Source organism: Echiichthys vipera (genome assembly GCF_963691815.1).
Source record: "Echiichthys vipera genome assembly, chromosome: 7".
In the NCBI taxonomy this organism is placed as follows: Eukaryota; Metazoa; Chordata; class Actinopteri; order Perciformes; family Trachinidae; genus Echiichthys; species Echiichthys vipera.
In genome coordinates, this window is record NC_139832.1 from 16,780,048 (window position 1) to 16,795,317 (window position 15,270).

The window sequence follows — 15,270 nt, forward strand, 5'->3', positions numbered from 1 at the left end:
AGGGGAGGTTGTAGGCTTGTGAGAAAAGGAAGGTTTTTAGACGGGATTTAAATGTTGTGAGTGATGGAGAGTCGCGTATGGGCTGGGGGAGAGAGTTCCAGAGTCGGGGTGCAGTTCTAGAGAAGGTTCTGTGTCCGAAGGTTTTGAGTTTGGAAGGTGGCATGGTCAGAGTTAGGGAGGAGGAGGATCGGAGGGCTCGGGAGGGGCGGTGGGGGATAAGGAGGTCAGAGAGGTAGGGTGGTGTCAGATGGTGGAGAGCTTTCTGTATCGTAGGTATGGTCCCAAAACTCTAATATTAGTCGGCCCCTAAAAAATAATAAATAAGTTATTGCAAGTTATTTATCTTTCATATAACATTTTGTAAAAAAAAAACTGTGTGTATGCATGGTCTTCACAATCTCACTGGAAATTCCAATAAATTCTAGTTTATGAATGGTAAATGGTGTGTGCATCATTTTTTTTTAACGCACATCATTTTTATGGTCTGAAAAAACAGATCCTGTCATTTTAAAACTCTACATGTCCACTGCACATAGCTGTTGATGTAAGCGCCACACTCTCCTCATGCAAAGAGGATGTAGATGACTTTGCACTGCCTAATATTGCATAATCCTTACTTTGTGACCCTTTTTACTCAGTGTTGGGCCTTTTGCCGCCGACTGTTTTAATTTATGCCTGGGCTTTAAATCGCTATTCAACATTACAGAGGCCAAGTGGTGCAAGCAATAACATGAATAATCCATTGGCAGTTCCTGTTAGACCGAGAGAATGAGACCTCAATCACCATTATACACTGGGGGAGTGAAAAAAGGCAGTAGCAGCATTAGCCTTTCCCCCTAAAAACTGAATATGCTTTGCATATTGAAGTTGTAAACATCCATCTTACTAAGGGTTGTGCTTAAAGGTATTCAATAATATCATTGAGCATTTCTCTGTACATGTATAACTACTTCATAGGAGAAATAAATTGACCTCTAGTGTTTTTTGTGTAGGTCTTTTTTTTTATGAACGCAGGAAACCAACCTATGCACTCCTTAGAGACACTATTCAAGTGAGAGTAGAAAAAGTAATACTACAAGCTTCTATCACCATTAAAAAATATGAACCAGAGCGAAATTATAAGCCTTTCTTATAGCCATATAACTCATTTAGCTCATTAACTTGCAATACAATACAACCATTAAATTCGTATGCAAATATTTTACAATTACTGCTGGGTTTCTACTGGCTCTCACATCTAAAATTGAGCTTTAGATGTAACTTGTTAAACTTGTGAAAAGGTAATTCTCCACTCGTTTCACACTTTGTAATTTCTCAGATAGAAAAATGGATATATGCAACCACTTCTTCGAATAGAGACCATTTTAAATGTATCATGCAGATCTATTGCATATTCCAGCCAGGTCTGTCAATCTGCCTGTGAAACGAAGAGCCAGAGGCTACTGACCCGGACACATCAGCTTCTTTTCGGCCATCTAACAACACTTTCTTAAGTCTTCACACTCACACATTAAATTTCTTATTTTTAGCTTGATGCTGTCTTCTAGGACATGGCTTGTGTTCAGGCTATGTGTAGAGTTCATTCAAAGTGGTTATGATGGCTGGTGCAAAATACTTTAGGAAACTGAGAGCCGATTATTGCAAATTGAGCCTGAAAGAATATCAGTCAAATAACTTAATTACACCAAAATTAATTTGCCTTATTACTGTACAAACACTTAATTGCTGTAATTCCTTCCTACTAACATACTCTTTGGGATTGTTGTGATATAAAGTATATTTACAGCCTCAAATACTGTATACTTCTTTCTTTCTGCAACAAGAAGAAATTCCAAACCATACCACATACTTTAGAGGTGTTGCATTTAAAATGCTCTGACAATTTCCAATTCAACCTTATCGCAAGGATACATATTTTAGAGATACTGCATCACAGACACCATTGGGAATGCTTTTAAATCAAACATTTACTTCCCATTCATATGGTATACACTTGAATGTCTATGCTGGCTTTTTAGTAAAACACAGAAATCACAGATTTGATTTTGTGTTGTTATAATCATCAATTTCTGACATGATGCAAGTTTTGCTTTTTTTTCTTCTAAACCTGTCTGGGAACAGATTTCACAACACTAGCAGGCTTGATTGAAAATTGCAGTTCTCCATAACACTGCTCCAGTTATAAGAAAACATTGGTATTGGTAAAGTTGCTGAAAATACTTAGATGTTAACACAATGGACGGTAAAAATAATTTGACAAACAGCATATATGAAATGATAGCTTCATGTTAAAGGGGAATTTCTGTATTTTTCAACCTTGACCATATTTCCCCATGTATTTATGTGTAAGTGACTAGTGGGAACTTTTTTTGTTTAAAAATATTTTAGAACACAAAGCTACGCTTCACAAGAAACTTTCTCTACTAAGTTCCACACATGGATGTAATTCCAGCAAAAAAACATTGTGGATTTCAGAACAAGACTTCATCTTTCTAGAATACAGTCAGACACATAATAACAATCTGAGCCTTTCAGTGTCGTATATTGGCAGTGGGCACTTGCCTCATTCGATTACATTACAGCGCGGTTTGCGGTGACCAGGCTTCAACGCTTGTGCTCAATTCTCCACCAATAAAAAAAAAATCCCATACTCCGAAAATACATGGGGAAATAGAGGCCAGGTCAAAAAATACTAAAGTTCTCCTGTAAAGTTTTAAGGTAAACATCTAAAGTGATTCCAGTCGCAGAATAAAAAATATATTCTGATCATATTCTAATATTCTTAACTAGCATTCATTTTGCTCAGTTAAAAAGGTAACTTCCAAGTACCAGAAAATGACGACAACCCCTTTCCTTGTTATACTGCAGTGACAAACACACTAAGACAAAATCTTTATGCAAAATTATATTAAAACTCTAATACAATGTTATCAATTAGAATATATATTTAAGTACCCTGCATTTCTTTCTTCCCCGAAGACAATTGTACAAAGTGATTGTAGGTTCTTCCTCAAAAGTGTCAGTGCATTTTCTACAATGGCGAGAAAACATTTGTGACCTGATTGTGTTTTTCTTGGACAGATATGTACCAACATTGGAGTTAGGAATTATTACCTTTCCCTATTTCCTGTCTGGAGATGCAATTTGTAAAAAAAATGTTTCGTTATTGATGCGAGTCTGTTTTTCATCCAGCTCACTGTCTCCACAGGAGTGTCTTACATCCAAATCTCTACTTCCAGAGAGAAATTAGACACCAATTATGATCAATAATATCAGATTCCTGTCCTGATCATCCTCTCTGTGTGATATCTTGTTGGACGGACATGATTCTCTTATTTAAGTTCTTCGTAAACAGGTGACTGGCTCTTCCGCAGTAGGTATTTGTGGTGCTCTGTAGTGACGCTTCCAGCGGCCGAAGCAGTGAGGTCTCCATGTTCTCACCAAATGGGTACTGTGATGAAGAGAAAAATGTGCAGCTATTATATTTCTGATTTCAGGATAAAGATCTGCTTTCATTTACAGCTTTATACATCCACGGTTACGTTTCTTTGATTTCAGATCTTCTCCTGCTCCTGACATTACTTAAGAAAGAATCAAACATGCTTTTTTTTCTTTATTTGTTTCTTTAATCAAGCAGAAGTGTGTGTTATTACACCTGTTGCCTACTGGGTCAGCCATAATGGGACAAAAAGAACTGTATTCAACTCACAAGACTTTAAGCGCCACATTCATCACTGTCACTTCAAAAACAATAACATTCTGTATTCGATTCATAACTGTCAATTGCGAGTTTGTTTGGATGATGAATATCTGTGACCACGACCATACAAGAATGGGCTCAGTAAAGCATAACAGCATTGGTGAATGCTCCAGCTGCTGCATACCAGATATGCTTCATTATTGGATGCTTTTGTCTCACCAAATGAACAGCAAAGATAAAACGCCCAGCTCTTCAGCCAGTTAATATAAGCAGTCGAGGATTTTGTCACATCAGTGTGTAAATATGGATGCAGGCCTTTTGTTTTTGTATTGAGGTATACCTTTAATTTATTGCTCTAGTAAATAAGAAGAAATCACTATTTTACAGCAACTCATTTGACTTTAGTTTGGTCAAGCATTAGGTAACTGAAAGCACACTTTCTTTATTATCTTCCAAATACTGTAGCAGGCAATAAAGCACCATTAACAGCCTCCTATCGATTTTTATGTTGATGCTGCTGGTGCGTTGTCCACACAGCCATCACGATGTCTCAAACTAGCATCAGCACTAAAAATTTTACAACTCTTCTGTGGGCTTGGCTGCGTAATGGTAGTGCCCTTTATTGCAAGCTCCTCTGTTGGCTGGGAGAGGTTGCCTTGGGAGCCGGGCTGACTACGGAGCTCTTGGTGGGATGGAAATGAGAGTTTCCTCCAGAATTGCCCGCTCTAGGCTTCAGGATGCTGTCCTCAAAGGATTGAGTGGGAACAAAGTGGGAGGGGGCCTGAGGAGCTGGAGCAACAGGAAGCACTGATAAAAGCTTCAACAAAATATAGCTTGTAATGACAAGGATGAAACACTCTTCAGTTAGACCAGGCTCTTTTCTAATGTGCTAATTGTACAACAAAGCCCTGTATGTTACAATCATCGAATTAATAAAGGACGTGTATTATGATTACTAATGACAAACTTGTCCACCTCTTAAAATCAGGTGGAGTCTGCTATGTGCAGTCTTGGCTGATGTATGCGTGTTTGTGCTGTCGGGAGAGACTGATGGAGGCATGAGGGCCGAGTGCCCTATAATGAAGCCCGCTCGTTTACTTAATGGCTGAGAACATTGCTCGCACTGATAGTGGCCAGGCTGGGCACTGTGGAGGTAATGGATGGAGACCAGCTAATGAAGCTTCCCTTACTACCCCGATTGCTGCCTGCACCGTTGACCAGTGTGCTGAAATTAAGAAGAGCTGATCGAAGGCGAGCCGCCAGCGCAGCAGTGAGAAAGCTTTCCGGCTGACTTGCTCGCTCACTGATGACAGATGTGTAGTGGACTCTTATGCTATGAAAGTTAAAACGCATAAATAATGCATAGTGCATTTGACAGATTTTAGAATTTTTAAATCCAGGTTCTGTCTTCATTTGTCAAGTTCCAGCAATGCACTGGCAATGCTCTTCATGTTTCTTCACATGAATTTTAAGCCCTTTTAGTTGACAACATCTAAAGCAACCATCCCAGTGTTTAGAGCAGGATGGGGCTGATTCGTCTGGTCTAGGACATGATGAAGGAAATGTTTAACAGGCTAATGATTAATCACTGGTGGACGGAAGCATCTATGAGAGAAAAGCCATAACTTGGAGTGCCTATTGATAATGTAATGAAGAGAAAATGTTACCCAAATAGTCTGGACTACCTACACAACTGCCCTCTAAAGAAACAGAGGTACCAAAAACAAAGTCTACACCAACGATCAATCCTCACAAGCCGTTAAACATAACTTCACTTTACATTAAGTTATTAAGTTATTTAAAAACTTTTGGAATAATAAATATAACTCAATGCAATTCAGGAATCCATTGCAAGACATGGTGATTGTTAACAAATAAGAGTTTTTTTTAAAATTATAGTCTTGGGGCTCAGAGAAACCACAGCTTTCTAATTAGGGCGCACTCACACTGTCCATTCATTCTGTGCCCAAGCTTTTGTAAAGCATGTTTGCACATGTACGCGCAAGAGCATGCGCATGTGTACGAGCATGAGCGCGAGCATGAGCGCGAGCATTGACGGCGGTCCTAATGTCTATTTATATACGTAAATAACTTGTTCCCCGCTAAGGACATTTAAGAAGATGCCGCCAAACAGTTTGCAGTGGTATGATGCGAAGGTGGAGTGTTTACCGCGGATTTGGTCGGATCATAATATTCAAAAACAGTCAGACAAAACTAAATCTGATGACGAGGGGTGATGACGTATAGGCAAGAAGCAATTGAGCCACGGCCCAGATCATTGCAAGTAATGTGAGTACAAGCGGGCCTGGGCCGCACGGGAAGAAGGAGGGGGGGACAATCACCTTAAAGCATGGGGCACGGTAAGAATGGACAGTGTGAGTACGCCCTTACAGAGGTTGTACCTACCTTTTGGATGGCCTCATAGACAGCTCGAAATGCAGGCTGCTTGTCATCATGGTAAACTCCCCGGTTACCATGGAGAATGAAGACACCTTCTTGATCAGCCTGTTGACAGTTGCTGCCATAGATACAGTGGTCCGGACGGTAGTTCCACTGGCAAGGGAACACATATAGGCTTTCTATGACAAAGCAAGAGACATGATTGGGTTGATAAGGATTGTAATTAACTGGGTTTATTCAATGAGAGCCTGTTAGAAACCCTCAAATATTTGTTTATTTTATGGTAAATGTCAACAAACATCTTTAGTGAAGCCTCATTTGTGTCCTGAACTAATGTAACATTCATGACTAAAAACAATGGTATATGTGGTTGCACAAACCTGGGTTATGATGAAATATGATATTAAGAAGGTCCTGATCACCCCAGGTGATATTGAGTTTATACTTCTGGAGAAGGGGCATCAGAATTTCCTCCCACTTCAGTGCAACTGTTGTCATATCATTCTAGTAGGAAAAATACGGCAATAAATAGAGCATTCATATCAATTTGCATCAGGAAATCATAAACCTGCCAATCTGGAAAATGAATCCCTTTGTCAACACTTCACATCAACTCAAAGACACGATCTTGTCTTCCAGCTGAGTTTGCTCATTGTGACGGTTTAGAAAGGAATTACAAGAGTGACCTCATCTGGTCAATCTTGGTGGTACTCCTTCAGTATTCTCAACTACAGTATTTTTCAATGTCTACCTTTCACACAACTATAGATTTTCACACAACTATAGATGCTTCAATAAATAAATAAATAAATGAATGTAAACATGTTATTTACACATTCCTGTGGACCTGGGCATAATACAATTTACATTTTAAATTTTCACACCTGCTTGATACTTCTTGCCTTCATAGGTGAGCACTTATCCATAGACTGTATTTTAACGTCACAATGCTTATCATTATACACTGGTGTATTAAATTGGCAACGGCACATACGTGCAATAGCATAAGGCAACAGCCAACAGACAAAAACAGATCTATCTGCACATTACCTTAAAAGATTTCTCCCTGAGGCGTGTCATGTTCATGAGCATGACCCCTGAGTTGATGCCTGTCTTGCCATAGTAAGGGTGGCGGGCAAAACGGTTGTACCAGCCGATGCGTGGCTCCTCGTGCTCTGGAGCCATGGCAGCTAAGTGGCTTAAATTGAACTGAGAAAGAAGGGCCCAGATGTCCTCTACTGGCTGCAGAAAAAGTATATCTGTGTCCACATAGAGCAAAGAATCCACCTCCTTCAGGATCAGCTGGAAAACAGATCACAAATACCGTATGAGCACATTTTGCATATGGTTGTTAAAAGTAATACGCATAAAGGCTGACTTTAGACCTACTGGCAGGAAGAGCCTCTGAGAGGCACATGGTTTAAAGAGCTTCTTCCACTCCTTTGCATTCTCCTTGGGAAAAGTGATGGGGTAGATGGTGAAGTTAAACTTGGTCAGAACTGTCCTTGGCCAGGAGTCTAGCTTTAAGAAAAGACAAGAACAAAGAAAAAGTGTACATTATCAATATCCACATGTAAGATTTTTATCTAGGCTAAGTTGCTCTTTAAAAAACAATGCATCTCAGCCTTTTTGCCAAAAGTGACAAGAACTGTGTAAAATGAAGGCTTTACTTTAAAAACATTCATGCATGCACAATGACAGACTGCTTCTCAAAAATACATTGAGTTTTCTTGCACAACTTGTGCAATGGTTGAAATAATGTCTTCTTAATGTGATTCTGTACACGCCAGCTGACAATGGAATAAAACATCGTTGATAAAGATTAAGTCATAACTGGGCTATGCACAAGTACATGAAAGCTCTGGTGTTGTTGGGGAAGACACTTACAGCCATTCTGAAGCGATTGTGTAGATCATCCTCAGCAAAGATGTAAAAGTGCAAAGGCTTTTTGCTGAAGAGAACAGCAGACTTCAGCATGGTAAGAGTCTCCTCTAACCTGGGGCCACAGGCCACCACAGCCAGGTGACTTCTCTCATCGCTGTTTTTCTTGACTACAGAGCCTGGCCTCTCTCTGCGATGAAAGAGCCAAGGAAAAGTCAAATTAATCAGTTAACCACTACAGCTCTGTTGGTACAACAACATGGATACACTGACAAGTACAGGAGAGAACAAGATAATGAAGCTATCAGAAGACTCAGCTGACTGGTGCTCAGCCCTGGTGGGGTTGGAACTGCCGCTAGGCTCACGCTTTGTGGTGCCCAAGTGCTCCTTGTAAACAAACTACTACTTTCAAGTTTAGAAATCATGAATTTCACCACCTTGTCAATCATAAATCTGTATACATGTCATTAGTGTGACAAGATGACATACACAATTATAACTGATAAAACCCTGTTCATTTTGTACAAGGTTCTAGTTATCCCCCCAATTTGCATCTGACACTGTTGTTAAACTGTAGCAAGACATACTCAAGAAAGCCCCAAGACCTCTATCATAATTCACTCTGCCAACATTTCAACTTTCTATATGTGAAAGTCAATCTATACCAAGAAAAAAATAGATTTCAAGTTAAAATGAAATGTAGAGTCAAGTATTTTTAAAATCAAAATTAGCACAGTGTTTAAGCACTTATGATTGTGAGATGGCTTAACACTATCAACTCGAACTGTTTGCACCGACTGTCATCAACATTTCAAAAGTCGTTTCAAGGTCCACTGTGAGCACAGCATTTACTCTTAACTGTGGACCTAGGATGGAAGTAGGTGAAAGTTGTAAGTGGAAGTCTACTGATTATACCGAAGATTGGTGTCTATTAATAAAGAGGCACAAAATCAGTCATACCTAAGAGATGATTCCAATAAGCAGTTCACTCCACAAACATCAGCAGGCAGTCTACAATGTGGATTCCAGAAAGGAACTGACAGTGATTTACACCTGACAGAATAAAAACATGACATTTGGGATCCTCAGCATTAAATTAATCACTTTAACATCAACATGCTTCATCTGTCCTGAGCTGCCTCCTGGAGTTTATAGATGGTTGTTTTAGGCGGCCATTCTATAAATCCAGCCAAAAGCTACATTAAAAGTTGAATATGGAGAATGAGCAGAACACCCGCGTCTAGTGTCTGAAGATTGTAGTTGCCACAACATAAGATAATTCCATCACTCAGGTCGCCATGTTCGTCAAACCCGGTCCAGTAGCCTACGGGAGTCTACATTCTGTTTAAGCCTGTTTGAACCCATCCCCCCTGGCAAATCCCACGATAAAAACAAGTATTGCAGAGGGGTTTGACTGACAGTTGCCGTTAGCCGTTACAGCTAAGTAAACATGAAAGTTAGCTTACAGATAAGGGAGAAACGCAGCCATTTCGGTGTGCGTTTTCTGCATTTTCTGATTCTATCTCAGTCCATCGAGTGAATGCTTGGCCTATATTGATTCTGGTTTTTGCCCGTCTCTGGTCACTCAGCTGCTGGGACAAATGAGCAGCTGCAGGAGTGGCAAACTCCATTTCCCCCAGTGCCAGACTACAGTAGCTGCACCTAACAACAGACAACCCTGGCATCCTGCAATGGCGGCATCTATTGGCTGGTACAATGCAAACAGAGCGTGACAGAAAGTCATTGTCAAACCCGTCAACATTTTTTAAATATGAATTCAGATTAAATATATATTTTTATGGAAAAGCTATACTCTCATTCTGTTCCCTCAAAACGCCCCGTGGGTGTATTTTTTTTTATTTAAATATGGCTTTTAATAAAGATGCTACATATTTTACTTTTAATAAGGCACACATTTATACCAGTTTGCAGTAACGTTAACATTTCTGGTTAGTTATAAGTTATAACAAAGATCCTCTATTATCTAACCCAGGGGTTTTCTAACGTTTTTTTAGGCCAAGGACCCCTTAGCTGAGAGAGAGAGAGAGAGAGAGAGAGAGAGAGAGAGAGAGAGAGAGAGAGAGAGAGAGAGAGAGAGAGACACTACAAGATACTTTAGAATACCTTATTATGGTGCATACTTGGTGCAATTATTTTTGGCATATTCATATATTTAAACATCATGTTTTTATGTTAAACATAGGCTTACATGTGGAAGACACAGTGAATACTTAATACCTAACTATGTAGTGGCTAACTTACCTAGTCCAGTAAATTTGTTTAAATTAAATGTTTCTTAATTTCACAAATATGCTGCTTTATCTTTGGCCAATAAATTATTGGATTCGTGTCAACACATATTTTTGTGTTTGGAAGGAAAATATTTTCAAAAAGTGACCAAACAATATTTTGGCGGACCCCTGGAGCAACTCTGAGGACCCCTCCAGGGGTCCCGGGCCCCCTGTTGAATATCTCTGATTTAACGTTAGCTAGCTAAAAGGTGATAACATCATTAGCTTTTAAAATGTAAACAATAGCATTAACTATCCATAAGACATTACGTTATTGACGTTGGGTGTACTGTTGATAAAGTTTTAAGATTTTACGTTACGTAGCGTTAACGTCCGCTTTAACGAGTCAGTTAACGTTTTAACCGCAACATTCCGTAACGTCACCGTTTTTATTCTGGGGCCAACGCAGCCTAACAGTGACGCTAACTCTACAGCAACTGCAAATGTAGGCAAAGCAAACCATTTGGTAAGTTAATAATGTGCTCAGTAATTACATTAAATCACGGTTGGTAACAGAGATAGCTAAGCTAAACTACCTGTCAAGCCCTTGTTCACGGTCCGGAAGGCCTACCAGTCCTGGCCTTTTCCTGAGGAGGTACGCGGAGTCATGACTGCGCCTTTCGGGTATTCCCTGTTCTTTCAGGTTCCAGTCGTCTCTTTCCTCCAAGGTGGAGGCTACTTGATTGAACACATACAACAGCGAAAAGAAGGTGAAGCCCACGCAAAGGAGAAGTGCTTGAAGATAGCATCGCATTTTGGTTTTAAAGTTGTGTTATGCGTTAACGGGACATCTCCGTTGACCTCAGTTACGTGCTACCAGCTAACCAATCTATCTCATAAATCTAGTCAGAAGCTAAGCCGAAGAGCACAGTCGGTGTTTACAGTTTCCCGCCCCGCCCACATCTGTCACAAGTGTTTCGTTTGATCCTCTGTCAGTGCCGTTACGTTAGTGTGTCAGGTACAGTAACTACGTTATCACCACGAGTCAGAGCTCGATGCATAACGTTAACATGTCACATGTTGTGAAAGTAACCAAGTATATTTCTTAAGTACTGTACTTGAGTACTACTTTGCTGCTTTATACTTCTTCTCTCCACTACATTTTAGAGGACATGTTCTACGTTTTACTTCACTTCAAAAATTCTGACTATCAGATGCAACATTAGATTTGTGCATTAATCTGTCAATAACTGAATATGTTAAGTGCCCAGTAGCGGGAGGAAATACTCAAGTACCCCAAGGCTGTGCTAATGTACAGTATCTGCATAAACGTAACTAGTTACTTTTCATCATTGCCTTTATGGTGTTCCTTTCAAGACACAACTACAAATGTAAGTAGCATGATGCAGAGTAATATTAACACACATATAGTGCTGTTGTGTGTGTTCTACTCACAAAAAAATACTAACAATTAACTGTCGAGAGCAAATAATTACAGTACAATAGTTTTGTTCCAGTAAAGAAACTTCCATGTGTCTTACCAACTTTCCCTGTGAATAATGGAAAAATAAAAACATATCCAAGTATCTACAACGTATTTTATTTAACATTATTTTACAATATAAACCATTCTATAGCTCAAATCATGCTCAACTCTACCAAGTGAAGGAGAAGCATACTTAGAATAATTATTCAATATTTATACTCAATTGTTAAACGGTAAAAAAATAGCATCCAATGGCATAAAATGAGAGCTGGACAAAGCCAGTGACCAACAGTGTTATGATTTACTGATAATGGCAAAGTGGAACGATGCTAAAAAAATGTTATCATTAACATAGGATGCCATTAAGTGCAAATAACAATAACAAAGTTCAAGGATAGACTACAATTTTGAGATGACTTCATATTTTCTTTCATAATAAATCGTTTATTCTGTGCAGCAACGACCAACTCAGTGCGATGCTGACGTAACACTGAGGTGTTAAAACACCATTCACCACAACATGTGGCACAGCTCCACTGACATCCTGGATTTAGTGCTGCGTTTCCTTTTATATCAGTTCATCATGAAAGATCTTGCTGCAATAGTTCTTTGAGTTGAATGCAGCACACATCCTGACTCCTGAATTTTTTATCATCAAGGGAAGGGAAGGCAGTGAAAAATACTGCCCCAAAGGAAGTGAATGCTATCATATTGGCATTTGTAGTATTATTAATGCATGTTGAAGTTTAATCTCTGGTTGAGGCTGTTGAGAGTGCAGAATATTGGGTTGTGCTGACCGGGAGTGTGAAGGTTAGTGAGTCTCTCCATTAACCGGCGAGCCTTCCCCACGGGGCGAAGAGCATCTGGAGACTCCTCGCTCAGTGTTATCAGAGCTTGAGCCACTTTGACTGTGTTGGTCTGCTGAGGCAGCACTTGCGGTAGGGCAGGTAGGTTTGGCTTTCTCCTTAAAGTCTGTGATTATTACAGTTAAGTCTCCAACTGTGACCTCTAGATGCTGGGCGCTGCTTCTGTCTATGTTTTTTAGCCTGGGCCTGGTGAGGAGACAAACAAATAGAATCAAACAGATGTGAAAAATGCTTGAATGATGCTTATTATTTCCCCCAAAAAATCAGGAATTAATTACCTCATCTTTTTATGACTTTTCTTTCTCAGGTTTGGTTCTTTATCACTCTTGTCTTTTTCCGATTTTTCTTTCTTCTCCTTTTTAGGGAGCATGGGTGGTGCAAACTGCTGATTTGCTTGTTGAGCAACCAGCTGAGAAACAGGCCGAGGTTTTCTGAAAATCAAACAAACAAAAAAAGTTATTGATCTTAAAGTTACATTTATATCACTGAACCCGTGATATCTGTTTGTAGGGTGAGCATGTGGTTTGCACTGTCAAACTGTGTAACTGTTCTATATGACCAGGAGGCCAACAACAATTATTTAAAATGGAAATTCCAGGCTGAATATTAAATCTTCAAAACTCCCTATAACTTTGATAAAAAGTTAAAGGATAGGTGTCAGAATTGTTTAAGATCATATTAAAACAGTAATCATGTTCCCATATGTGCATCTTCCAAAGTTACAGTCAGTTGCCATCTTTTTGCTTCTCTCAACTGTGTTTCCTTGATGTGCTGCTGTGGAGATCTAGTAATATAAAGAGGGAATTTCTCTCATTATCATCGTCACTGAGGTGCCCTTGACCAAAGCCCTTAAACCCAACAACAGGGTCAGCAGATCAGACTGCAATTTTACTGAGGAACTAGGTGTGAATGTGTGTAATGTGCGGATCTGCAAAAAATCGAGACTTTTTCTCTCTCTCTGAAACTTCCCTGAATAAATAAAGATAAAAAAATAAAAACAAGAGCACTGATGAGCCTGCCTGTTTAGACCAAGCCTCGCCAATTCTCATTGGTTTAAGAAATCCCTTCACTTTTTATCCAGCACTAGCACTACACAAATGTAAAGAATTAATACTGTCAATGTGAAAATATGAGCATACACTATCTTCAGTTTCTTTTATCAATCTGGAAAACAATTGTCATTAAGCCTAACCTTGCTGTCTAACCTGCATGCCATAAATGGAACTGAGGGGTCTTAATTTAAGTTCGTTATAATTTAATGCATGCATGTCATAGTCCAGGCAAAATTTTATGCATTTTGGAAATGTTATTACCCCCATTGGTCGCCACAAACAAAAGTACAGTTCTGTGAATGTCCTGAAGTCTATGCCTATTTGACACTGGCACATGATAATACATAGAAATCAAAAAGTGATCAGATATGATCTTTTGAGATATTCATAGCAGCACTGTGCGGTCAAAACCGCCCAGTATTGTGTATAACTAATGCAGTCTACTATAATAATAACAGCCCGTTAAGAAACACTGCCTTTCTGACTTCTTTTTTGTTTGTTAATTTAATTCTATGGTCACTTTAGAGGCTGTGTGCTGTGATGTTGTGTTATACTGAGAGGTGTTTGTAATATGTAGTCTATTTTAACCTCAATGATATAAAAGGGGATGGACAAGATATTAAAAACACCTCCGTTTAATGCAATACAATATAACAACACAACAAACAGGGTTAAATACTGAGGACATGAGTGGTACTGTAGATATGGCCCTTACCACAAAGTGCACTCTCAACAATGCCCATGAAGTTCAATCAACAACTAACTTAAACCTCAACAATAACTAAACGTTAAACCGTCACGAAGACAAGGTTTATTGCAGGGCTGTTGTAGTAGATGGATGGACCTAATAAACCTGTGACTGCGTTTTATCATGCAATTAAAGTAGTTCTTCTGCGCTTTGATCGTTAAATATAAACAGCTAGGCTACAGTTTATTCTTACCGAGTTGACGTCCCCTTCCTGACATCACACATCATGCACTTGAACGCCTCAGCGGTGTTCCTGAACGTGCAGACGCTACAGTCCCAGTACCCATCGTCGGCGGAGGGCTTCGTTTGCCGCTTCGGCCTTCAGACAAAAAACAAAACAAAAACATTGTGATAACGCCACATTTTCAATGCGCGCATCGCTTTCAAAGACGACCTGTTAGGTATAGATTACCAGAACAGTAAAGAAACGGCTCTAAAGTTCTTTCCCTGTTTAAAAGTCAGTCATTGAGGAAAAAGGGAGCTTTCGGTTCACACAGGCGGTTGCCCCACATAAACCAGCAGCCGCCATGAACCGAACACTTCAGTAAAACAGCTCCATCCATTGATCGAGCTTTCTGTTCTCAAACGGCCCCATTAAGTCTTCATTCAAAGATACTAGCGTCAGTTTTACCTTGTGGGGCTCTTCTTGTCTGCCATTTTTTACGAAACTTCGACTCACTGGAGTAAGAAAGGGTCTATGTTACAGGTTAAAAAACGCATTTAGCTGCTACTCAGCTGTCGTGGAAAGTCCTGTGGAAGGACGGTCACGTGACCCGGGTTCATCCAATCACCTTTTAACGTAATCACAACAGAAGCAGCAATAAATGTGACACAACATCGATGAAAGGCGCTTTGTGATTGTAAGATTTACAGCATGGGAAGAGGGAAGTGTGCGCACGTAGACAG

The 15,270-nt window shown here is 39.6% G+C and overlaps 2 protein-coding genes across 2 annotated transcripts; both read right to left on the reverse strand.

Moving 5' to 3' along the window:
• Positions 1-284: 284 nt before the first annotated feature.
• On the reverse strand, positions 285-11,102 carry gxylt1a (glucoside xylosyltransferase 1a). The gene is made up of 7 exons (XM_083917344.1): positions 10,809-11,102; positions 7,988-8,171; positions 7,490-7,621; positions 7,151-7,402; positions 6,481-6,604; positions 6,107-6,279; positions 285-3,451 (listed from the first exon to the last, which is right to left on the reverse strand). The coding sequence occupies exons 1-7, from the start codon at positions 11,024-11,026 to the stop codon at positions 3,290-3,292; spliced, it is 1,245 nt and encodes a 414-aa protein (XP_083773470.1). The 5' UTR covers positions 11,027-11,102; the 3' UTR covers positions 285-3,289.
• Positions 11,103-11,870: 768 nt separating this feature from the next.
• LOC310949257 (YY1-associated factor 2-like) lies at positions 11,871-15,105 on the reverse strand. The gene is made up of 4 exons (XM_083916628.1): positions 14,996-15,105; positions 14,558-14,683; positions 12,843-12,995; positions 11,871-12,750 (listed from the first exon to the last, which is right to left on the reverse strand). The coding sequence occupies exons 1-4, from the start codon at positions 15,019-15,021 to the stop codon at positions 12,510-12,512; spliced, it is 546 nt and encodes a 181-aa protein (XP_083772754.1). The 5' UTR covers positions 15,022-15,105; the 3' UTR covers positions 11,871-12,509.
• Between the last annotated feature and the right edge of the window lie 165 nt (positions 15,106-15,270).